The sequence below is a fragment of the Pelophylax lessonae genome (assembly GCF_965119305.1).
Source record: "Pelophylax lessonae genome assembly, chromosome: 13".
In the NCBI taxonomy this organism is placed as follows: domain Eukaryota; kingdom Metazoa; phylum Chordata; class Amphibia; order Anura; family Ranidae; genus Pelophylax; species Pelophylax lessonae.
The window spans coordinates 144129454-144156471 of NC_138780.1; the positions used below are offsets into that span (position 1 = coordinate 144129454).

General features: G+C 44.0%; 1 protein-coding gene across 2 annotated transcripts in view; it reads left to right on the forward strand.

The window, feature by feature from the left end:
- Nucleotides 1-27018, forward strand: part of LRRC9 (leucine rich repeat containing 9) — a 174702-nt gene that overhangs the window by 103946 nt on the left and 43738 nt on the right. For both annotated transcript variants that reach the window (XM_082275541.1, XM_082275542.1), the window contains exons 24-26: nucleotides 4909-5017; nucleotides 13008-13141; nucleotides 21447-21583. In XM_082275541.1, the coding sequence (XP_082131667.1) occupies nucleotides 4909-5017; nucleotides 13008-13141; nucleotides 21447-21583 (380 nt within the window). The remainder of the gene's footprint in view (nucleotides 1-4908; nucleotides 5018-13007; nucleotides 13142-21446; nucleotides 21584-27018) is intronic.

A 27018-nucleotide genomic window follows, 5' to 3' on the forward strand; every position in this document is an offset into this window, starting at 1 on the left:
GCTCTGCGGAACAGCACCACTTCACCACCAATAACTGGGCCTCCATGCGAGACCTGTGTGCCTTGTTGCGCTGTTTTGAGTACTCCACCAACATGGCCAGTGGCAATGACGCCGTTCTCAGCTTAACTATCCCACTTCTATGCCTCCTTGAAAAAACAATTCGGGCGATGATGGAAGAGGATGTGGCACAGGATGAGGAGGAGGAGGAGGATGAAGAGGTAACATTTCCAAGGCTTTCAGGGCAGTCATTCGCAAGGGGCTCCGAGGGTGGGTTCCTGCACACGCAAACGCCAGGGACGCAATTGTCCAGCAGGGGCACAGTTCTGGAGGATGAGGAGGATGAGGAGGAGGAGGAGCTGGAGGAGGAGATGGAACCATGTTCACAGCAGGGTGGCACCCAGGCCAGCTCATGGCCATCACTGGTGCGTGGCTGGGGGGATACAGAGGACACGGACGATACACCTCCCACAGAGGACAGCCTTTCGTTGCCTCTGGGCAGCCTGGCACACATGAGCGATTACATGCTGCAGTGTCTCCACAACGACCGCCGAGTTGCCCACATTCTAACTTGTGCTGATTACTGGGTGGCCACGCTGCTGGATCCCCATTACAAGGACAACGTACCGTCCTTAATTCACTCACTGGAGCGCGATCGCAAGATGCGCGAGTACAAGCGCACGCTGGTAGACGCCATGCTGCTGGCATTCCCATCTGACAGCGGGGCCACAGTGGAAGCACAAGGCAGAGGAGGAGGAGGAGGAGGTCGCCAACGCAACCAGGGCACCGCCAGCACCTCAGAAGGCAGGGTTAGCATGGCCGAAATGTGGAAAAGCTTTGTCAGCACGCCACAACAAACAGCAGCACCAGCAGCTCAGATGGAACGTCTTAGCAGGAGGCAGCATTTTACCAACATGGTGGAGCAGTATGTGTGCACACGCCTACATGTAGTGAATGACGGGTCTGCCCCCTTCAACTTCTGGGTCTCCAAATTGGGCACATGGCCTGAGCTTGCCCTTTACGCCTTGGAGGTGCTGGCGTGCCCTGCAGCCAGTGTATTATCTGAACGGGTATTTAGCACGGCTGGGGGCGTTATAACAGACAAGCGCAGCCGCCTGTCCAGAGACAATGTGGACAAGCTCACGTTCATTAAAATGAACCAGGCATGGATCCCACGGGACTTTTCCGTACCTTATGCAGAATAGCAATGGATACCGACCTTACCCACCCATTGTTCCATTTTTGCTCTTTCTCACTCTTTTGGGGTGTACCCTCATTTAAAATTTTTGAAAAGAAGCAGTGTTGGCTACCTCGTCCTCCTCCTCAGGGCCAGATTAATGTAGGGGCTATTGGAGCTGCAGCTCCAGGCCCCTACCTTTTATATAGGCCCCGGGTTGGCCATATTATTCACTGTTACCGCTCTTCTGTCACTTGTAAACACAGAAGTCTGGCTTCTATGCTCGCTTCCCCAGGCAGCACCCTCAGAACCTCCCCACACAGCGTGAAGGCCGGACAAGGAGGGACAGTTGGCGATGCATGGATGTGTTTATGGGCTTCAGAGACAGCATCCCATGTTGAATTAGGCATGCATGGCTGCACCCTTCCTCCTCTGGGTGCATGGCAAGGCACGGCCCTTAAGGCCCTTCAAAATCCTCAGCACCAAGCCCATGATGCTGTTAATCCGGCCCTGGTCCTCCTCCACCGCCGCTTCCACCTACACCGCCCATAGGTGTGCGCAGCCTATTGCATTAAGGTGTGCACCCCAAAGTTGAAATACACATGCATGTGTTTGCCAGCAGGGAGAGTAATGTATCGGGGCCATGTACCTGTAGGCAAGGAGAAATAGAGCAGAGCAGGTCCCAGGGAGATCTTTCCCATCTCCTCACTGGCAATGCTATGTGCCCTAGGTGATTAGGGTGTGCCCAGGCACACCCAGCACACCCTGTGCGCACGCCTATGTCACCGCCACATCCACCACCACCTCAACCTCCCTCCTACTCCATATGGGCCTCGTCCTTCAGAGATGAAGAAGAACATTGTTTTATTTTTCTGTTTTTTTTTGTTGTTTTAAGTTATTTCCCTATCCACATTTGTTTGCAGAGCACTTGCCATGCTCTTAATTACGTTTTGCTGCCATTTGCAGCACTCTAGCCCTTTCCTTTGGTGTTTTAGAGCCATTTTAGTGCCTTAAAGTTCGGGTCCCCATTGACTTCAATGGGGTTCGGTGTCCGGGAAAAGTTCGGTAAAAGTCCGGGACACGGACCCGGACTTTTTTTTAAAGTTCGGCCGAACCCGTCGAACACGGACATCTAGGTGTCCGCTCAACCCTATTACTTTCACTTTCAATGACAATTGTAAACCGGACCAATAGAGAGGGTGAATCTCCTTATCGGGGGCCGAGACTGCAAAAAACTGTCAGGTCTTGTAATCCCTCTCCTCTCCAAAACTAAACAAAAAGTTTTGCCTTTAGTTATACTTTAATGCCATGGGTTTTCCAGAGCACTATGGGTTTTCTCAGGAAGAGTTCTTTCAGACTGTGACTTTTATTTTTTGAAAGTTTGAAGGGACACAGCTCAGCAGCCATATAGCAAGGGGGGATAAGTTACTGATTGGACCTACTTACTTATATGTGTAAATTGGAGCTTACACTGTTAAGCTTTTTTTTTTTTGTGCAGAGCAAAAAAGAATAATCTGAAAAACATGAAAGGAACTTAGTGCCTTATGTGCATTATATTAGCCTCAGAACCTGGGTAATAATATGTTTGCATATAATATAATATAATATAATATAATATAATATAATATAATATAATATAATATAATATAATATAATATAATCTGGATTGTAAGATGAAAAACATCATGGGTTTACTTCAGTGAGATCATGTCAAACAAATCTTATAGATTTTTTTGACTGGGTGACTAAAATAATAGACGTTGGAGGTGCAGTAGACATTGCATATCTAGATTTTAGTAAGGCTTTTGACACTGTCCCACATAGAAGACTTATCAATAAACTGCAGTCATTGAGCATGGACTCCCATATTGTTGAGTGGATTAGGCAGTGGCTGAGTGACAGACAACAGAGGGTTGTAGTCAATGGAGAACATTCAGAACAAGGTCATGTTACCAGTGGGGTACCTCAGGGATCTGTACTGGGACCAATTTTGTTTAATATCTTCATAAGTGATATTGCAAAAGGCCTCGATGGTAAGGTTTGTCTTTTTGCTGATGACACAAAGATATGTAACAGGGTTGATGTTCCTGGAGGGAAACGCCAAATGGAAAAGGATTTAGGAAAACTAGAAGAATGGTCAGAACTCTGGCAACTGAAATTTAATGTGGATAAGTGCAAGATAATGCACCTGGGGCGTAAAAACCCAAGGGCAGAATATAGAATATTTGACACAGTCCTGACCTCAGTATCTGAGGAAAGGGATTTAGGAGTAATTATTTCAGAAGACTTAAAGGTGGGAAGACAATGTAATAGAGCAGCACGAAATACCAGCAGAATGCTTGGATGTATAGGGAGAGGTATAAGCAGTAGAAAGAGAGAAGTGCTTATGCCGCTGTACAGAACACTGGTGAGACCTCACTTGGAGTATTGTGCGCAGTACTGGAGGCCATATCTCCAGAAGGATATAGATACTCTAGAGAGAGTTCAGAGAAGAGCTACTAAACTAGTACATGGATTGCAGGAAAAAACTTACCAGGAAAGGTTAAAGGACCTTAACATGTATAGCTTGGAAGAAAGAAGAGACAGAGGGGATATGATAGAAACTTTTAAATACATAAAGGGAATCAACTCGGTAAAGTAGGAGAGCATATTTAAAAGAAGAAAAACTACCACAAGAGGACACAGTTTTAAATTAGAGGGGCAAAGGTTTAAAAGTAATATGAGGAAGTATTACTTTACTGAGAGAGTAGTGGATGCATGGAATAACCTTCCTGCAGAAGTGGTAGCTGCAAATACAGTGAAGGAGTTTAAGCATGCATGGGATAGGCATAAGGCTATCCTTCATATAAGATAGGGCCAGGGACTATTCATAGGATTCAGATATATTGGGCAGACTAGATGGGCCAAATGGTTCTTATCTGCCGACACATTCTATGTTTCTATGTGTCCTGGTTGAAAGGGATGAGATAGCAACCCTACCCACCCCCCTGCCCCAGTAGGGCTCACCGCCCCTTTACCTCACCCCCCCACCGCACATACACACACACACAATAGATATCTCTGCCCATTTACATCACCCCCCCAAAAGTGGAGCTCTCTGTATGTTCACATCAAGCATCCCCTGCTCCCCATCCTTCAGAGCCGGGACCTCTACCCCTCCTCACTCCGTACCTGACAGGTACACAGAGCAGAGCGTGGAAGGTAGGAGAGAGCGAGAGGCATGGTAGCACTGTATGGAGGGCTGGGGCGGGAGCGAGGGCTGCCAAATTTTAAGTTTGCATTTAAAAGAGCTGGTGATTGGTTACCGGGACTGCTCTGTGTCCTAGCAACCAATCGCCTGCTAGTTAATCTGCAAAATTATCTTGGGCTGCTCCCACTCCCGTCCTCCATGCTCTCACTCCCATCCTACTGTGCCCCTCACTCTCGATCTCTCCTGCCTCCCGCTCACTGCTCTGCTGTGATAATGACAGAGGCAGAGGCTGGAGGACAGAACTAGCCCCTAAATGGAGTAGCCGTGGGTCTGGACGGAACAGTGACTCGGTCCGGATCCAGACTGCAGTCTACCGTTTAGTGATGCCTGCTCTAAACAATGTCTTCCTTTTCCCCGTATCAGAACATTGGTATGCTGTTTATAACTTTCTTCTTACACGCTAGTCTAAAATTATTCAGCGTTGTTGTCGATTAGTTCCAAATCTAATATATGTAACTGTCTAATTTTTCTTTCATGTTTCCAGATCTGTTGACCTTATTCCAGCTGACCAGTTTAGGGGAATTCACACAGTGAATTTAGAAAACAACAATTTAACATCTTTTAGTGGTTTGATTTTCCTGCCCCACATAAAGGTAAAATTGGATTAACTGTCTTTTGCTAATATTTATTGTGACAGGTCACCTTCCTTTTAAATTCTATATTTATTTAGGAGTTTTATTGAGTATGACAATACAGGTAACGAAGTATAAAACAAGCAAAACCCGGGTACAGACATTTGGCCTTGTATGTTTTGTGAAAATAAATAAATAATAAGGAAGTTCCAGGAGTTAGGGAGATGAAACAGTAGTTGTGCGTTCCATGCAGCCAAATATTTCAACCAACCATAGCCACAGGAGACCAAGCTGGGACAGAAGGGTACGTCTGACACCAAACCCAAAAGCGCATGTTACATTTTATATTTAAAACATATCTGCTCCCGGGGGAATAAGACAGTAAAAAGCCAGAGAAAACAAAATAATAAGAAAGGAACTGCACCCTATCCCACTAATCAACCATGGGAAAGACGGAGGGCGATTAGGGTCAGGTCTTCTTCCTTAATTGTTTCTATTTTTATTCTCATGTGGGGCACCTTAACTTGAATATTTGTAAGTTTTGAGAAACCAGAGTCAGAACTCTGCTATAGAAGCAATGATATTGCTACAAATCATGTAGCTTTTTCTTTTGACATTGACACTGAAATGCTATTTGTGTTCCTGGGACTGCATACCAATGATCTTTTCATAATTGAAGACTATGTAGTGTACATATGCTTCATTTATGAATAAATCAGAAGCACGTAGTATTACCTCTTAAGGAGCTTTATGACCAGGGGGGGCCTACTAAAATAAGTGGAATGCTCCCCTGGTGTCAGGCCTGTGCATTATCAATACTGCAGTCCGCTTGCGTGTTAAGAATTTATATATTCGAAGTACACAGGGACTGGATACAGAAGCATCGCCAAAAAATGTGGCTACAGGGCTACGTTCGGCTTGGTTTTCATACTTTTATTGAGGTAGGAATATGGCTGTTTTAAACCATTTTCCAGCAGAGTGAAAAATACGGCAAAGGAATATACTGAATAAAAATGGACCTACAGCATCAAATGTGGAAAGACCATGCAGATAATCTATTTTATAACACAGCAGAGGGTACACTGAGCCTTTCTTTGTGGTTCAGTATGTGGGTGAGTGTATGGAACGTCCTATTCCCTCTACTTCTACCATTTATTACTACCATTCAAAACAAGGTATAAATAAATTACATCTGTACAGAAATTTAGAAATTTGATATTTTGTGCAAACAAATATAACAACATTAACTTGTTCTCCTTCATGGGATTTCAGAACAAAAAGTTTAGTACTTTCATGTATAGCAGCTTCCTGTTATTTTACATAAGTGTACCTGAGCTCAAAGTGAAGATTTGCTATGTTATTCTGAACATCTAGAAATGCTATTTGTGCACTGCTGCCTTTGACTGGAAGACTCATGACATACAGTATGAAGTGAGATTTGGTGAGTTCACTTCTGTGCTACTTGCTATTCTCAGTGCTGGAGAGAAAGTTGTACCTAAAAACCTGCAGTGCAAGGATACCCCTGCTTCTGAATCAGTCACCCTGTGGATTCTATTGAATATTTTATCACCAGTCATCAAATCATCTGTCATCACTGGGCAGCTTTGACATTAGAAAATAAAGTTCTGCCTCTCTGGAGATGGCTGCCTCCACTCCGACACAAGTGTCTAGTCCATTGCCCTCTGCCTGCTTTTTTTGGCCACAATTCCAAAAAGAAAAAAGTCCCTGGGCCTGGATCACTTAGGTCAGCACAGCTCACAGGAAGTGATGTCACAGGAACTGGAAGTTACCGGGAGGTGTCAAGCGCTCTTGTCACAGCAACCCATTATGTTTGCTCCATCTCCATCCTTCTTTGGCTTCCTCCTGGTGACTTCCGGTTCCTGTGACATCACTTCCTATAAGCCGTGCTGGCCTGAGCGATCCTGGGCCCAGGGTTTTTTGACTCGAACTCAGTCCATCTCCATCCACTCTTCTAGCCTTATGTGGGGGATCTTTCTTCTATCAGAACCACAGTACAAGGGTAATAGTATGACAGCTTGCCACTATTGATGCAATTATCATCATTAATTCAGTAATTTTGTTTTAATAAAGTACCTTTTGTTAACACTCAGTTGGGAGTCATGAGCACATATTTTTAACATATGACTGTGGACTTTTTATGGTACAGAGTGGCCATAAGCGTTGTGGTTTTCGGTTCTTTTTGCATTTATTTGGCATAGCTTCTAAAGTTCAGTTCCTCTTCAAAGTCAGTTATAGGTTTACTAAAAGCTCCCAGCCCTCAAACTAATCCAGTTGTGGGTCCTCTTTAAATGAAACTTAGAATATGGACTGTATGAAGACTACCATGGGCTAAGTGTATGGAAGAGTCATTCTGATCTAATGGCTTCAAAACTTTTTTGGACCACTAACCTGGAACAAGTATGCCGAATGAGGTTTTCTGACTTCAGTCTTACTTTTAAATCGACATGCTTGTTCCAAATTAGTGACTGAGAAAGTAATACACCCAGATGGAGGCAGGAAAGTAGCACTGAGAGTATAAGGAATATACTGGGCCTCTGTACACCTATGTAGATATTCCATTAAAAATCAGCCGTTTCCAGCTAGAATAGTCATTGACCACATTAACAACGTCTAGACTGTATTTCTGATCAATTTAGGGTCACTGTCACTATTGGTAGCATGAGGCAATACCTGGACCGTATAAAGGTTGCACAGGCATTCAAACTCCACCAGGATGGCACATGAATACGTGCCATTACCAGATTTGCTGTGTCTCCCACCACAGTCTCAAGAGCATGGAGGAGACGCTAGGGGAGCTGGACAGGGCCGTAGAAGAACCCTAACCCATCAACAGGACCTAGGTATCTGCTTCTTTGTGCAAGGAGGAACAGGATGAGCACTGCCAGAGCCCTACGAAATGACCTCCAGCAGGCCACTGGTGTGAATGTCTCTGACCAAACTTCAAAAAAGACTTCAGTATGGTGGCCTGAGAGCCCAACCTCCTCTAGTGGGCCCTGTGCTTACTGCCTGCCGCTGTGAAGCTCATTTGGCATTTGCCATTCAACACCAGAGCTGGCAGGTCCGCCACTGGCTCCCTGTGCTTTTCACAGATGAGAGCAGGTTCACCCTGAGCACATGTGACAGACATGAAAGGGTCTGGAGAAGCCGTGGAGAACATTATGCTGCCTGTAACATTGTTCAGCATGACTGGTTTGGTGGTGGCGGGTCAGTGATGGTCTGGAGAGGCATATCCATGGAGGGACGCACAGACTTCTACAGGCTAAACAATGGCACCCCGACTGCCATTAGGTAATGGGATTAAATCCTTGGAACCATTGTCAGACCCTACGCTATTGTGCAGTGGGTCCTGGGTTCCTCCTGGTGCGTGACAATGCCCGGCCTCATGTGGCGAGAGTATGCAGCCAGTTCCTGGAGGATGAAGGAACTAATACTAATAAATGGCCCCCACGCACACCTGACCTAAATCCAATTTAACACCTCTGAGACATTATGTTTTGACGCCACCAGGTGGCACCTCAGTCTATTCAGGAGCTCAGTCATGCCCTAGTCCAGATTTGCGAGGAAATCCCCAGGACACCATCCGTCGTCTCAAAAACGAGTATGCCCCGACGTCAGGCATGCATACAAGCACGTGGGGGCCATACAAACTAGTACCAACTAGTACCATTTTGAGTTGCTGCAATCAAATTTCAGAAAAATAGACTAGCCTGCTGCATAATTTTTTTCAATTTGATTTTTGGGATGTCTTTAAATGCAGCTCTCTGTAGGTTGATAATTTTAATTTCCATTAAACGATGTGCGTCCTTTCATTCCTAACACATTACTCAGTCCATATCATTCTAGCTATCCAGCATTTTTTCCCCATTGAGATCTGATGTGTTTTCAAAGTATTTCTTAAATTTTTTTGAGCAGTGTAATTAATATGAAAAATAATTTTAAAATTATGAACATTTTCTACAGTTTCTATTATATTTTTCAATGCTAAACTTAAGATAAATCGCTAAATACATATTCTAGATCTGCTTTACCTGCCAAAGGATTTGAATTTCTGTCCATTCAGTCTAAAGGTTTACACAGCTCTTTAACACACAGCACATCCCTGTCTGGCAGGACAGGAGACCTGATTTTTCTCTGGTGAAGTTAAAGTGGATGTAAACCCTTACATATACCCAGTGAAGTGAACAGCCTCAGATAATACAGAGAAATGAGACAAATCTCCCTACATAAGTTGTATTTGTATATCTCATGTCTTCAGCTTTCTACACTGTTTATAAAGTGAATATTGTTTTAAAATTGTTCTTCCTGTTCCAGCAATGGGTGTGGAGTCTTGGCATACTCTGTGTGACAGCTCATTGGAGGAAAGGCACACCCCCCCCCCCCTCCACATAGGCAGAGTAAGGAAGAAGCATGCGGAGCTGTCCTGTAATTAGATCAGCTCTCTGCTAATCTATCTCTATGCACCCACCCCAAATTTTCAGCTGCTTTTATCTCCTGTGTTGGAGAACTTGTCAGAAGTTATGATGCTGATAACAGAGGAACGGAGCAGCAGAAAGATACAGGACTTAGGGCTTTGGAGAAGGATTAGTAAACACTACAGATATATGTGCCCAGGTCAAATTTCATGAATGGGATGTACATCCACTTTAAGTAACTTCATACTGGTCTTGTCATCCTCCAGCCTGTGACTGGACAGTGAAATGAGGAGCAGTATATTGATGAGCTTATGTCCCTGTCACCCTCCTATTGGCATGTCCTTGTTGGTAGAAGATTACTGTCGCATGACTGTTTGGCTCCCTGTGCTGCTTCTCCCTCTCCCACTGTGAGATCTTCATACAGGAGATTGCAGCAAACAGATGCCAAAATATCTGCCTAGAGTCCAGCCTTCATTTTTTCTACATTACAGAGAATGCTTTAAGATTAGTAATACTGCGTTGTTGTGTCTAGGATGAATTGGATCTTATGGCAAAGAAGGAGATATCTAGAAACAGAGGAAGAGATCAGAGTTGGTTGGTCCAGCTCACCAGCATTTATTAATAACTGAAGTATCCATTTTAGATGAATGATTCTTGTAAAACACAATAGGCATCAGATTTTCATTTATATTCTATCATCTTTCTGTATTTTCCAGCTATTGGTGTATACAGTGCTATGAATCAATAATGCTAAATTTGTTTATTTTTTTGACAACTATTGGCAATGTCGTTGTCAACAATATGTGCACAATATAGACTGTACCCTTGTAGTGGCCTGAAATAGATAAGCAAAGACATTGAATCCTCTGGCTGTTTTGAAGTGGTTAAACAAAAAGGAGTCGATTTTGTACAGTCTAATATTAGCACATCTCTCAAGAAATACATTTCAGCAGTAAGACTGGCATCACTATAAATAAGTAATATTAATGTAGAATATGTATATCCATCGAACCCAACTCTGTAGTTAAGTGCACTATGAATAATACAAGAGAGCACATTTCAATCTGACTTAATGTGTATATTTACAATAATGAGAGGAATGTTGGTGGATTCATTTGTGTTCCATTAAAGGTAATCAAGCATATATTTATACTACATACTGACACCTCCCTCATAGGGTAGAATGTTTAGACCGATATTTATGAAGACAAAGCTTCTTCCTTTATCTGGAATTATATAATACCAATGAAAATGTTTCCATTTGCTGAATGGTACAAATGTAGAAAAGGGAATACAATATATATGTGTAACAACCAAGTGAGGGATTAGTGTTATAAAGAAAAATATTCATGTATTGGTGTATAGAACTGTAAAAAAAAAATAAAAAAAATTGATAAATCTTTTGCGAGCTCTACATAGAACTATAATTCCAAGAAATAACTGCATAATAAATACAATTAAAATTAAAATCGTCTCTGAAGGTTTGTAGATGGATGTCCTCTGTCCTTGTTGCATTGATGTCATTATTCTAAGGAGTAGGTGTTGTCAAAGAAGTGGAAACCAATCTGAGAAAATTGTTGGGTTATTTTTTGGGGGTTGTCATGGATTAACAGTTGGGTAAGGGAAGATTATGAAATAGTTGTATGATGTGAGAGTTGGTCGTTGTGAGTCATTGTTTTTAGACAATTGTATGGTGATGCCTTTCATTTGGGGAATAGTTGCATAACATCACCATAGGGTGGGTGGAGATCTTGGATTAGGAGTTGTTATGGGAGGAAATTGGTTGTTGTGTGTTATCAATCTAGAACGGTGGTTGGTGTGGGCTTTTATTCAGGGTGTGATCATATGACATCACCTTGTGGGAGGTATGGGTTAGATATGTTTAGTACAGGGGAAAGCAATGTTGTGCCAATAGTAACGGTAGTACCCTCTACACACCTCTTTCCCTCCGACCTCCTTCTACCACCCCCCCCCACCCCACCTTATTGGGTCAAATCTACTGTTACTACTTCGATAATCGCCTTTTTGGCTTTGCCTGTTACTTTGACCAAGTATTATTTGTTGACTTTTGCATTACAGTCTATTTAATGTCTGTATCACTTGTTGAAAATTTCAATACATTTTGTTTAAAAAAAAAAAAAAAAAGCAATTCACAGGAAGCTTTGTATTCCCTGAATGAATACAAAATTTCCTCTGATTGGTTAAGGTGGTCTAAAGACATCACAGTCTCTACCCCAGCTAATCAGAGAAAACCCTGTACTCATTCAGAAAATACAAAGCTTCCTGTAAATGGCTGAGCAGTGCTCAGCCTGACTCAATTTTGTTCAGGGAGTGGGATGGGAAGTCTCTGTACTGCTGCCGAAAACACAGTGCTGTTCACTGTATGTAGCTAATTTGTTAGTTTGGACCAGTGAAGGTAAAAGTTTGTTTGGACAAGCTTGGCCCAAATAAACTATTTTAAAGTGACAGAAGGCTGGAGGTGGGCTTTAAATGCAGGCTGCGTGTAGAGTTAACTATGATTTGGGACGCTATGCCTATTATATTACATGGGCCATGTGCTCTAAATAGTAAGATGTGGGCTCTATGCAAAGTTTGATGGAATGTAGTACATTATGTCTTGTCTCATAAAGTGACAAATGCCCAGGTACACCTAGCGAACATCCTGTAAAGGTGACTGAATCTACTTAATTTTTGCTTCACTATTAAAGGAGTACAACATACCCTTTCATCTTGCTGCCTGTTAGCAGTGATTGCTGTACTGACTCCGCCTCGTAAAACTTCTCCTCCTCTCAGCACCTCTGTAGTGTAATTCAGAAGGCCGACCTAACTACCCCGTAAAGGAAAGATGTCTATACTTATCTAATCTGAGGGCTCTCCAGTCTGGTCACATGATCTCTTCAGAAGCTGGGTCCAGTGAGGAGCAGAGAACAAGGTCTGCAATGCCTGTGCAGTGATGTCACCTATAGACTTACTATGGGGCATCCATTGCCAGCTGTCCCTCCTCAGCACTGAAGCCAGCACTGGGAGCGCCCTCAGAATAGGTAAGTATAGACTTCTATCCTTTACAGCAGGGGTCTTCAAACTATGGCCCTCCAGTTGTTCAGGAACTACAGTTCCCATCATGCCTTGTCATGTCTGTGAATGTCAGAGTATTACAATGTCTCATGGGATGTGTAGTTCCACAACAGCTGGAGGGCCGTAGTTTGAGGATCCCTGCTTTACAGGGGAGTTAGAATAGGCTTAGAAAGGGTGTGGGAGCAGGTTGAAGTATAGTTAGCATTTGACTGGACATTCACTTTAATATTACAATTGTGATTTTACATTTAAGATAACAAGGAACATAACATAGGCAGGTTAGTTTCTTATCAAGACTCAAAAGAATGTGACTAAGTGCAAAACATTATTAGTGCCATGTGCACAATGAGTGCATTGTGCAAAGCAGAATTTACAATATCTTTCATAATCACAGTAGGCGACAAAGAATTAAAATGCAATGTAGAGACCGAGATGAATATATGAATTTCAATTTTGACCATAGATGCGCTATATGTAATCTTTGTTTTCTTGTTTTTCTCTAGAATTTGTATCTAAATTACAATCACATTGAGTCAATCCTGCCCAAGCAAAAGCCTCAGAATCACTTAACAAACAGACAGATACTGCACCAAAAAGTCAACTCCAGTGGATATGGGCAGCAGGGCAAGGCTAACAGGTAACTGCTTGGTCTTTGTTTCCATATAATCGTATGCATCTTTATGAAGGTAATGTGAGGCTCCCTGGTTATGCATGTCTCTACTCTAATGTATATCTGTGATACTTACTGAAGTGTTTATGGAAAATGTAGATTACGAACGTAGCTCAACCCTTTAAAGATGAATTATAGTATATTTTTACATAGGTACATTGGTCCAGCTTGGACAAATATAACTATGTATATAAACAATAAGGAGTGATATATATATGAAAATTAAAATCCTATAAATACACTCACCCTGCGCTAAAATAAATAAGAAGGCACAAGAATAAAATCAATAATACTGACTTGACGTCAAAGCAGCTGCTATAAAAGAAATGATCAACTGCAAAAAGGTGTCCGATAATATTAAGAGGCAAAATAATATATTCAAACACTAGCAGCGCTAAATAAACAAACTGAAGAATAAAATCCAAAGTCCTTAAATGGGTATTTCCAGGTCATGTGGTAGGTTAGTTAGACACAATCCTTTATCCCAGGGAGGGTGTGAGGGGTCCTGGCCGTAGCACCTGATTTCCACCACCACTTTGTGCTCCCCCCCTATTCTTAAAACTCACCAGAGGATGGTGAATCAAGATCCTTCAAGGAATTCCACCACTAGATTCCAGCATTGGACACTGGACCACTTTTCCTCTATTAGCTGTACAATCTCCTCCGTTGCCAACAGACCATGTAAGTGAACAAGAGTGGGGCGACAATAGTGTAATTCCGCCAATAACGTTTATTAAACACTAAAAACAACAAAATGTAGCCCCGCTCCCCTCAGGATGTCTACTTACAGGAGGTAATAAATAGTGAAGGCATTGAGTAGAAATGTAATGTAAATTCCGCTGGATCACTCTGTACCAAACCTTGTGCAATCTGGAGAGAGCTCCGGCGTGTATGTAGATGTCCTTATGCGACCGCGCACGACGGCTCTGACGCGTTTCGTCCTCCGACTTCCACAGAAGTCCTCTCTGTGGAAGTCGGAGGACGAAACGCGTCAGAGCCGTCGTGCGCGGTCGCATAAGGACATCTACATACACGCCGGAGCTCTCTCCAGATTGCACAAGGTTTGGTACAGAGTGATCCAGCGGAATTTACATTACATTTCTACTCAATGCCTTCACTATTTATTACCTCCTGTAAGTAGACATCCTGAGGGGAGCGGGGCTACATTTTGTTGTTTTTAGTGTTTAATAAACGTTATTGGCGGAATTACACTATTGTCGCCCCACTCTTGTTCACTTACATGGTCTGTTGGCAACGGAGGAGATTGTACAGCTAATAGAGGAAAAGTGGTCCAGTGTCCAATGCTGGAATCTAGTGGTGGAATTCCTTGAAGGATCTTGATTCACCATCCTCTGGTGAGTTTTAAGAATAGGGGGGGAGCACAAAGTGGTGGTGGAAATCAGGTGCTACGGCCAGGACCCCTCACACCCTCCCTGGGATAAAGGATTGTGTCTAACTAACCTACCACATGACCTGGAAATACCCATTTAAGGACTTTGGATTTTATTCTTCAGTTTGTTTATTTAGCGCTGCTAGTGTTTGAATATATTATTTTGCCTCTTAATATTATCGGACACCTTTTTGCAGATAACTATGTATATACCCTATCTGACCGATGCCCCTGGCAGCTGTAAATTGCTGAAGTATACACCGCTAATTCAGTGATCTCCACTTGCTTCCAGATCCTGTGCTTAACGTCCAGCCCGCATGCATTGTGAACACAGGAGGTCATAGTTACATAGTTACATAGTTACATAGTTAGTGAGGTTGAAAAAAGACATCAGTCCATCCAGTTCAACCTATGATGTGTGTGTGTGTTTGCTTTTAGCCGTACATTGTATACCCCTGTATGTTGTGGTCTTTAAGGTGTCCATCTAACAGTTTTTTGAAACTATCAATGCTCCCTGCTGATACGACTGCTTGTGGAAGAGAATTCCACATCCTTACCGCTCTTACAGTGAAGAACCCCTTACGCACTTTAAGGTTAAACCGCCTTTCCTCTAGTTTTAGTGAGTGGCCACGAGTCTTATTGTATCTCCTTTCTCTGAATAGTTTGTTCCTTATGCTCGGGTCGCCAGTACAGTATTTGTACATTGATATCATATCCCCCCTCAATCGTCTCTTCTCCAGAGAGAATAAGTTCAGGGCTTGTAGTCTTTCTTCATAGCTGATGTCCTCCATCCCCCTAATTATTTTTGTTGCCCTTCTCTGGACTTTCTCCAGTTCCAGCACATCCTTCCTGAGGACCGGTGCCCAGAACTGGACAGCATACTCCAGATGTGGCCGGACCAGAGTCTTGTAGAGCGGGAGAATAATCTCTTTATTTCTGGAGTGAATCCCCTTTTTTATACATCCCAGTATTCTGTTGGCTTTGCTTGCTGCGGCCTGGCATTGCATGCCACTGCCAAGCCTGTTGTCTACCAGTACCCCTAAGTCCTTTTCCATCCTAGACTCACCCAGAGGTTCCCCCCCTAGCGAGTAGCTTGCTTTCTGGTTTCTGGCCCCCAAGTGCATTACTTTACATTTTTCAACATTAAATCTCATCTGCCATGTAGTTGCCCACTCCGTTATTTTGTTCAGGTCCGCTTGCAAGGTTTCCACATCCTGCATAGAAGATATTGGCATGCCTAATTTAGTATCATCCGCAAATACTGAGATTGTACTAGATATCCCCTCCTCTAGATCATTTATGAATAAATTAAACAGGATTGGTCCCAGGACAGAACCCTGGGGGACCCCACTTTCCACACCCGCCCAATCCGAGTACTCCCCATTAATCACCACCCTCTGTACTCTCCCCTGGAGCCAGTTCTCTATCCAGGTACTCACCTTATGGTCCATACCTATCTTCCTTAGTTTGTACAGTAAGCGTTTGTGGGGAACGGTGTCGAAGGCCTTTGCAAAGTCCAGATACACCACATCCACAGGCTTACCTTTATCTAGGTGGCAGCTCACTTCATCATAGAAGGTTAATAGATTGGTTTGGCACGAACGATTTTTCATGAATCCGTGCTGATTAATACTTATAATACCGTTTTCATTACTAAAGTCTTGTATGTGGTCCCTTAACATCCCCTCCAATATTTTGCAGACTACAGATGTTAGGCTGATCGGCCTATAGTTACCCGGGATATATCTCGGCCCCTTTTTAAATATTGGTACCACGTTGGCTTTTTTCCAATCAGCTGGCACCATACCCGTCTGTAAACTATCCATAAAGATCAAGAATAATGGTCTGGCAATCACCTGGCTGAGCTCTTTAAGAACCCTCGGGTGCAAGCCATCCGGTCCCGGGGATTTATTTATGTTAAGCTTCTCTAGTTTAGCTCTAAGTCTATCTTCTGTTAGCCATGGCGGCACTTCCTGAGGTGTATTATTTAGTTTGGCCTTACAAGCTGGGTTCGTGTAGACTCCCGATTCCTTTGTGAAGACTGAAGAAAAGAAATTATTTAACACTTCCGCCTTTTCTCTGTCCTTAGTGGCCATTTTTTCCTTTATCATCTTTTATGGGGCCAATGTGTTCTGGCCTCGCTTTCTTACTGTTTATATACTTAAAGAACTTCTTGGGGTTCTTTTTACTCTCCTCCGCTATATGTCTCTCGTGTTCTATTTTAGCCGCCCTGATTTCATCTTTACATTTCTTATTACACTCTTTATAATGCTTAAATGCTGCCACTGACCCCTCAGTCTTGTATTTTTTGAAGGCCTTTTCTTTAGCTCTAATATACATTTTTATGTTGGAGTTTAGCCACCCAGGGTTTAGTTTTGTTCTTTTAAATTTATTTCCCAGTGGAATGCACTGGCCCACCCCCTTGTTAAGTATGCTCTTGAAGCACTCCCATTTTTCCTCCGTGTTCTTTGTTCCCAGGGTTCTATCCCATTTTATATTTTCTAGCAGTGAGCGCAGTTTAGGGAAATTGGCTCTTTTAAAATTCAGCGTCTTAATATTACCCTTGTGTTTCCTATTACTGTGATTAATACTGAAACCAATTGACCTATGGTCACTGCTCCCTAAGTTTTCCCGTATTTCTATATCCGTGAGCAGGTCTGCATTGTTGGTAATCAGTAGGTCAAGTACCGCATTGTTTCTTGTCGGTGCATTCACCATCTGACCCATGAAATTGTCCTGCAAAATATTTAGGAACTGCCTAGCCTTGGCTGAGTGCGCGGTTCCTTCTGCCCAGTCTATATCCGGATAATTAAAGTCCCCCATTATAATGACATTTCCCATCCTTGCTGCCAATCCTATCTGTAACATGAGGTCCGCCTCCCCCTCCTCACTCTGGTTGGGGGGCCTATAGCATACGCCCAATATTACCTTCCCCACCGTGCCTTCCCTTTGAAGCTCTACCCATAGGGATTCTGCCTCGTCCATAGCTCCATTAATATCATCCCTCATATTTACCTGTATACTGTTCTTAATATACAGACATACCCCTCCCCCTTTTTTACCCTCTCTATCCCTGCGATAAAGGGAATACCCCTGAATGGTCGCCATCCAATCATGAGTGCTATCGAACCAAGTCTCAGTTATCCCCACAAAATCTAAGTCCTCCTCAAACATCAGCAGCTCCAGCTCTCCCATCTTGTTGGCCAGGCTTCTGGCATTGGTATACAAGCCTCGTAATTTAGATTGGTTACATTTATCCTCATTTGATGTTTTTAGGCTGCTCTCTTGATTTTTCCCCGTACCCACCCTGGGTTTAGGAGCTCCGAACACCCTACCGCTAATGCCCCCATTTCTGCCCTCTGAATCTTGCTTTCCACTGGCTAATTCTACATCTGTACCCTCCCCCCCATTCCCTAGTTTAAAAGCCCCTCTAACTTTTCGGCCATCCTCGCACCCAGTACGGCTGCACCCACCCCATTTAGGTGCAATCCGTCCCTACCAAAGAGCCGGTGACCGACTGAGAAGTCGGCCCAGTTCTCCAGGAACCCGAAACCCTCCTTACTACACCAGCTCCTCAGCCACTCGTTAACTTCCCTAATCTCCCGCTGCCTCTCTGGTGTGGCTCGAGGTACAGGTAGTATTTCGGAAAATACTACCTTGGAGGTCCTAGTCCTCAACTTAGCGCCTAAGTCCCTGAAATCGTTTAGGACTCTCCGTCTTCCTCTGCCTATGTCATTGGTACCCACGTGTACCATGACAGCTGGGTCTTCCCCAGCCCCACCCAGTAATCTGTCCACCCGATCCGCGATGTGCCGAACCCGAGCGCCCGGCAAACAACAGACTGTTCGGCACACACGGTCTATGTCACAGATTACACTGTCTGCCCTTCTAATAATTGAGTCCCCTACCACCAGCACCTGTCTTTCCTTTCCCTTTCTCCCGGCCTCACTGGAGGAGTTCTTCCCCTGGCAGCTAGGGGCGTCACTCTGCTCCAGCTTGGTCAGCTTGCTCAGCACAGACATCCTTTACACAATGCTTTTCAATTTCTGAAGGAATGAAAAGTGTTCTCTGTTTGGATAAGGTGGAAAGTTTGATGTCATGTCACCAACCTGCCTCTCCACCGTATTCAATCACACAGTAACCATGGAAAGGGCTTTATTTAAACCGTAAAGGGAAATTTGGGTTAAAAAAAAAAATGCAACAAAGGTAACATTCGATATTAGCTGATAGGATGGATGACAATTTAACACAATTAACTGTAAAGATAAATGGCCTTGCTATTACTCTCAACCACTATCTACACCATTGGCCAGTGGAAGATGTATCTACTTCCAGCATTCGATGGAAAGCTCACTCTCAAGCTGTAATCGACAGAGAAAATAAATGATCCGGTCCTCTTTGGCAAATTCTCACTCTCCGTAGTACAAGATAACAATGACAACCAACTAACACAAAGGGGTGACTCTTAAGCCTCCCAACACACTGGTGCTTAAATGAGATCCTTTTAGCTGTAGTCTGTTACTTGATGACTATTCTACAGTCTGAATGCACAGGAATTGAAGATAGGACACAGCTTCTGGGTGAGGTCAGGCGAAAGGCAGCCCACCCTCAGCCTCAAGCCTCTTCATCTACTTGGGAATCCTCTTCTTGTGGCTTTATCCTTTATTTCCCCAACTTCTGTGGACTGGGCTAAAGTCAAACACTGAAGCTGCAGCCAATCAGAGTTTTCTTCTGCTGGAGACCCTTTCCCTTCATAGTGCTGGTTGGTGGGGTTAAAAAATGTGCCTGCTAGTCAGCATCCTCGTTCACTTTCTTCTCACTGCACTCTGTAAGTCAAGCTGCAAACAGAGTGAAACATCCTGTGAAAGGGCTGATAGCTAAGGCTACACTAAATATAGTGAGACAGAAAAAGAAAGGATTAGAGGAAAATTACTTTTCCACATACAATAAATTGTTATTAACAATAACAAGCTTGGGATAAATTGGGTTTTCTTCTTTACCTTAGTGTTTATCCAATCCAATTTTGAATTATGGGTCCTTGAAGTAAGATTTAAAAGTCAGATCAATAGAAAAGAAATCAGCTGCACACCAACACCGGTCCAACAAGTTTATTGAGCATGTACAGGACTGCCACCAGGTCAATGGCCCAGACAGGCAGGGAGGTGATGCGTTTCACACAAACGTGCTTCTTCAAAAACTTCTTGACTCGCATACAGGTTTTTTAGAAGACCGGTGCGGTGGTCCCCATTCCCATTTCTTTCAGTACTTGCTACATCTTGTTGTGATCCACACAATCCACATAGTCTGTTGGGATATGTCTTTACTAACTTTGCACATCTAGACTTTGCAATATTTGCCCACTCTTTATTGCAGAACTGCTCAAGTTCAGTTCAATTTGATGGTGACCATTTGTGGACTGCAGTCATTCCACAGATTTTTCTCAAGAATTTGATGGTATTTTGCCCCATCTTCTTTTCTTCTATCCTGACAAGTGCTCCAGTCCCTACTGCAGAGAAACACCCCCATAACAGGATATTACCACTTCTATGCTTTACTGTTAATAATAGTGTCAGTTAGTGAATAGTGTTATTTGAATGCTGAGATGTAATGGATTTCCGCCAGATATAATGTTTGGTGTTAAGGCCAGATAATTTAATTTTTGTCTCATCTGACCATAACACCTTTTTTCATGTGGCCTCAGAATCTTCAAGGTGCGTTTAAGGTGGCCAGACTAAAATTTAATTATTTGGCCTCAACACCAAACAATATGTCTGGCTTAAATCCAAAGCAGCTCACCATCCAAATAACACCATTCCTACAGTAAAATTCCTACCATCAAATTCTTAAGGAAAATCTGCTGCCCTCTCCCAAAAAGTTGTTAATGGGAAGAAGGTTTACTTTCCAACTTGACAATGGCCAAAAGCTTACAATCAAAAATGGGTTCTCTATCCCCTTAATTAAGCTCCAAGGGGTGGAGCGAAATAAGTTGAGGGCATGGCCTGGCGGGAGACCAGGCTGAGGTTGTCACATCACCATCTGACACCAGCATAAATGTGCGGCACCAGGGATCCCTTCCCTCTTCTCTCATACAGCAAAAATTACCACACAGTGCTTGAAGGAGAAAAAGGTGAATGACCTTGCATGTCTAAGCCAGAGTCCAGACTTAAACCACATTGAAAGTCTGTGGAATTACTTGAAGACTGCAGTTCACAAATGTTCACCATCAAATTGATCGCTCGGTTCTCAGTGCAGAGGCGCCGGGGACAGATGCAGCATCGTACCGATGCTGCATCCACCTAGGTAAGTATGATTGGGGGAAAAGAAAAATGGTTACACTGCAAGACATATTGAGATGTATTGTGTCTAATAGTATGAGTTTGTGTATTCTCTTATGGATCACAGGAGTGCAGTTTGTTCTGCACTCCTGTGAACCGTTTTTCAGCAGAGAGCGGGCTGACATCACAGAAGTCAGTCCAGGCACTGTGTCATCACCACAATGGAAGTCGGGATCCACCAGGTGCCTGGACTGACACCCAGCTCAGCCTCCCAGTGAGCTGCTGAGAGCCTAAGTCGACTGCTCCGCGTCCCTTCACAGCCCAGTGCTCCAGTGAGCGAGGAGGGGGCAGAGCAGCTCGCTGCTCAGGGAGCTGTCAGAACTGAGGGATCGGCAGAGTTTGATCGCTCGGTTCTCAGTGCAGAGGCGCCGGGGACAGATGCAGCATCGTACCGATGCTGCATCCACCTAGGTAAGTATGATTGGGGGAAAAGAAAAATGGTTACACTGCAAGACATATTGAGATGTATTGTGTCTAATAGTATGGGTTTGTATAAGTATGTTATAAAACTGCATGTCAATTTTTTTTTATTTTTTTTATTTTACAGGGATACATTGTTTGGTGAAACACTGACCCCAATAATGCAGAGTTTAGAAGTTCTTCATCTGGGCTTCAATGGAATCAGTAATTTGCCTCAGCTGCAGCTCAGTAGACTAAGGAATCTGAAGTCCCTATTTCTGCAGGGTAAAATAAAAAAACACTGTGGAGCATTAATATTTAGGAACTTGCTTTTTTAATCAGCAGTATGAAAAAACGACACTAAAACTGGAGAGTCAAAATCTGGGGCAGCTTTGTATGGTAGCCAATAAGCTTCTAAATTCAGCTTGTTCAATTTAAGCTATGACACAATCCTGGAAGCTGATTGGTTTGTTTGCAGAGCTTCACTAGATTTTTCACTTTCCAGTTTTAGTAAATCAACCCCAAGGTTTGTTGAATTTGGTGTGAGTTCTGTGGCGCACACAGAGACCTGACCTCAACCCTGTTAAACACCTATGAAAAATAAAAAGGCAATTGCTAGCCAGATCTTCTTTTCCAACATCAGTACCTGACCTAACAAATGTTCTGTTGTCTAAATATACAAAAATCCCCAAGACGCAGTCCAAAATCTTGCAGAAAGCCTTCCCAGCAGAGTGGAGTGAGGGCAACAACAAACCTTTGACCATACAGTTTATTGTTTGTATCCTTAAGCACTGTTGTTGCTTGAACACATATACTGTAAATGGAAAGTAAAGTGTATTTGCAGTAAACACATATTTTAATTAACTATAATTAGTGGGAATAAACCCGAAAAGGTAGGATCAGCTCAAGGTGTGAGAGCCTATCAACCAAGAAAAAAGGGGAAGAACTAAAGAAAGGGAAAAAAAGAGATATATAGAAAAGAGATGAGGGAGACAGTATGAGAGAGAGAGAGACTATGAATGAAGCAAAAAAAAAAAAAAAGAGGGGAGAGGAAGAGTAAGATGTAGCGGAGGGCTAGTGGGATTTTTTTTTTTTTTCTTCATTCATACTCTCTCTCTCTCTCTCTCTCATACAGTCTCCCTCATCTCTTTTCTATATATCTCTTTTTTTTTTTCCTTTCTTTAGTTCTTCCCCTTTTTTCTTGGTTGATAGGCTCTCACACCTTGAGCTGATCCTACCTTTTCGGGTTTATTCCCATTAATTATAGTTGATACTTGGGGATGTCGGTACCTTAATTATTATTATTTTGCACCACAAACACAACCCTACTTTTCGCATATTTTAATTAGTTATAGTTGCAGTATTTTCCCGGTGCTGACATAGTGATCACATGATCGGGAACCACTATAGATGTTTCTAGAGGAAAAGAGGAGAGATGTGAACTACCAGTAGAGGAAATGCAGGATGAGAGAGTCTTTAACCACTTGCCGACCGCCGCACGCCGATCTACGTCAGCGGTCAGCCCCTCACAGGCAAAGTGACGTAGGGCTACGTCACTAGCTTGTGAGGGTCTAGGGAGCGAGCGCGCGCCGCCGGAGGCGCGCTCCCGCGTGGTCACGGACCCCCCCGCGCGTGTGGCCGGCGGACCCGATGTCCGCCGGCCACTCTGCGATCGGCGGGGGAGAGGGAGAAAGTCAGGCAGCTTGTTTAAACAAGCTGCCTGTCATTCTCCCCTCTGTATGAGAGCTGATCATATGGATCTACTATGTAGATCCGTTGATCACTCTGCATACAGCTGAAGCCACAGCCAATCACAGTAAGAATCACGCCTCTAGGGACACACACAGCCCCTCCCTCTCAAATAAAGTTAACCCCTTCACTACCAGTGTATTTTTACAGTAACAGTGCATATATATAGCACTGATTACTGTAGAAATGTCACTGGTAACCCCAAAAGTGTCAAAAATTTCAGACAAGGGTCCGATCTGTCCGCCGCAATGTCGCAGTACCGCAAAAAAAATCGCAGATCGCCGCCATTACGCGTTAAAAAAAAAAACAACAAAAATGACAATCTTTCCCTTAGTCAGTAAACGCAATAACTTTTGCGCAAACCAATCAAAATACGCTTTTTGCGATTTTTTTTTTTACCAAACATAGGTAGCATAAAACAAATTGGCCGAAAATGTTAAAAAAATTTTGATTTTTACATTTTTTTTGGGGGGAATTTCATATAAAAAAAAGGGAAAAATATTGCTATTTTTGCAAAATTGACGCTCTTTTTTTGTTTATAGCGCGTGATCAAAAAATCGCACAGGTGATCAAATACCGCCAAAAGAAAGCTCTGTTTGTGGGAAAAAAAGGACGCCAAATTCGTTTAGGTACAGCGTCGCACGACCGCGCAATTGTCCGTTAAAGTCACGCAGTGCCGAATCGCAAAATACCCCCTGGTCGTTTAGCAGCCAAATCCTCCGGGGCTTAAGTGGTTAAAAGATATAAAAGAATTGAAAAGAAATACACGACTTGATGAAAAATAAAGAGAATGTTAGGGGAATAATACATCGACCGGAACATTAGGAGATAAAACGGGAATTAAAAGCGAGAGAGCAAAAAATATAAATAGAGATACTGCTGCTAGAAGTTAATTAGGCTGCAGTGTTGTTGTTACAGGAAAACATGGTGTGGGAAAGAAGTTCAGATAAAAGGGATGCAGATACTATTAACTGATCTATAAATAAAATATAATACATTTAAATAAGTATTGCTAAATTAATTTAGCATTCCTTGATTAGGGTGCTGTACAGTGGCGTACCTAGAGCATTTGGCACCCGGGGCGGATCCTATATCTGGCACCCCCCAACTTTAAAATGTAAAAACACCCACAAAAAATTGTAATGTGTTCAAGAATATTTTTTGCACAAATTTCACAGCCCCCCCCCCATCACAGTGTCCCTTGCAGTCTGCCCTCCGTCTCTCTAATCACAGTTCCCCCTTTTGCACTCTCTGCCTCCCCTGCACAGTCCTACCTTCAGCATAGATAGATAGCTAATATTATTAGCAATGTGTTTAAGTTTGAGTAAGAGATTGGAGACTTGCTAAAGGAGATATTCAGAGACTGCAGACATGATACAGGAGATGGTCAGAGACTAAGGGCATGATATAGGAGATGGTCAGAGACTGAAGACATGATACAGGAGATGGTCAGAGCCTGCAGACATGATACAAGAGATGGTCAGAGACTGAGGACATGATACAGGAGATGGTCAGAGACTGAAGACATGATACAAGAGATGGTCAGAGACTGAGGACATGATACAGGAGATGGTCAGAGACTGAGGACATGATACAGTAGATGGTCAGAGACTGAGGACATGATACAGGAGATGGTCAGAGACTGCAGACGTGATACAAGAGATGGTCAGAGACTGCAGACATGATACAGTAGATGGTCAGAGACTCAGGACATGATACAGTAGATGGTCAGAGACTGCAGACGTGATACAAGTGATGGTCAGAGACTGCAGACATGATACAGTAGATGGTCAGAGACTGCAGACATGATACAGTAGATGGTCAGAGACTGCAGACATGATACAGGAGATGCTCAGAGACTGCAGACATAATACAACAGATGGTCAGAGACTGCAGACATGATACAGGAGATGCTCAGAGACTGCAGACATGATACAGTAGATGGTCAGAGACTGAGGACATGATACAGTAGATGGTCAGAGACTGAGGACATGATACAGTAGATGGTCAGAGACTGCAGCCGTAATAAAGGAGATGGTCAGAGACTGCATACATGATACAGAAGATGGCCAGAGACTGCAGACATGATACAGGAGATGGTCAGAGACTGAGGACATGATACAGTAGATAGTCAGAGACTACAGACATGATACAGGAGATGGTCAGAGACTGCAGACATGATACAGGAGATGGTCAGAGACTGCAGACATGATACAGGAGATAGTCCGAGACTGAGGACATGATACAGTAGATGGTCAGAGACTGAGGACATGATACAAGAGATGGTCAGAGACTGCGGACATGATACAGGAGATGGTCAGAGACTGCAGACAGGATACAGTAGATGGTCAGAGACTGCAGACAGGATACAGTAGATGGTCAGAGACTGAGGACATGATACAGTAGATGGTCAGACACTGCAGACATGATACAGTAGATGGTCAGAGACTGAGGACATGATACAGTAGATGGTCAGAGACTGAGGACATGATACAGTAGATGGTCAGAGACTGCAGACATGATACAGGAGATGGTCAGAGACTGCAGACATGATACAGGAGATGCTCAGAGACTGAGGACATGATAGAAGATAGAAGAGCACTAGGGGGGCCGGAGAGCACAGACGAAGCAGGGAGCACTGGAGGAGCTGAAGGGCACGGTGGGGGGGGGGGGGGCTGGAGAGAATTAAGAGGGGGTTTGGAAAGCATTGTAGGGGGGTTGGAAGGTGCAGGGGGTGGAGAGCACTGGGGGGGACAGGGAGCACTTGGGGGCGAGCAGGGAAAACCAGGGGGGTGGAGAGCACTGGGGGGGGGACAGGGAGAACTTGGGGGGGTGGGCAGGGAAAATCAGGAGGGTGGAGAGCACTGGGGGGTACAGGGAGTACTTGGGGGGCAAGCAGGGTAAAATCAGGGGGGTGGAGAACACTGGGGGGGGGACAGGGAGCACTTGGGGGGGCGGGAGAAAGCACTGTGGGGAGCTGAAGAGCATAGGGGGGGCTAAAGAACAGGGGGGGGGGTCTAGTGCACTGGGGGGGGGCTAAGAGCACCGAGGGGGGGAGATTAGGAGCACTGGAGGGGGGCCAGCAAAAGAAGTTGTATAGGAGGGGGATGGGGCAGCTGCATATAGATGAATTGATCTTTCCCTATTCTTCCTGCAGGAGGGAGAGGAGGAGAATCAGTTATTCAGCAGCTGCAGGAAGAATAGAGAAAGATGAACTCCTCTATATGCAGCAGCCCCATCCCCCTCCTATCCAACACACACACCTGGGCAATGGGCACTCACCTTCTTCCCGCCGAGGCTCCGCCCCCTTCTTCCCGCCAAGGCCCCGCCTCCTTATTCCCGCCACGGCTCCGCCCCCGTATTCCCGCCGAGGCTCTGCCCACGTATTCCCCCGGCGGCTCCGCAGCCCTCCCCCGCCCCCCGCTAGCAGCACGGACTGAAGGAGCTGCCACTGCAGCTGCCTTCACACTGCGGGATCTGTCTGAACACACCGGGCAGGACACCGGCTGACACCCCCCAGAGCGTGGCACCCGGGGCGGCCCGCCCCCCCCCCGCCCCCCCATTAGTACGCCACTGGTGCTGTATGCATCTTTTTCATGTCGCATTTGATGTTTATCTGCCACAAAAATAGATTTTAGTAATTTGATAGGATTATGTATGTACAGTATGTGTTTACTTCTAATCCAGTCCCAGCATCCTTCATTGCCTGGATGCGCTTAGGGAAACCTCTGCCATAGTCAGTGCTGGCTAGTTTGTGTGATCAGCTATCTGCTAGTAAACATGCACTGCTCTGACTGGGACAAGAATTCTTCAAGATATGTCAAGGCAACAGAAGACCCCAAATGTCTAGACGTGCCTTATTTACTTATACAAACTATTCTACCACAGTCATTGCAGATTGGGAGATGTATAACTGCACAAAATCCGTTTTACTGATAGGTCGGTGTCTACAGCTGTAGGTCCCACTTAGG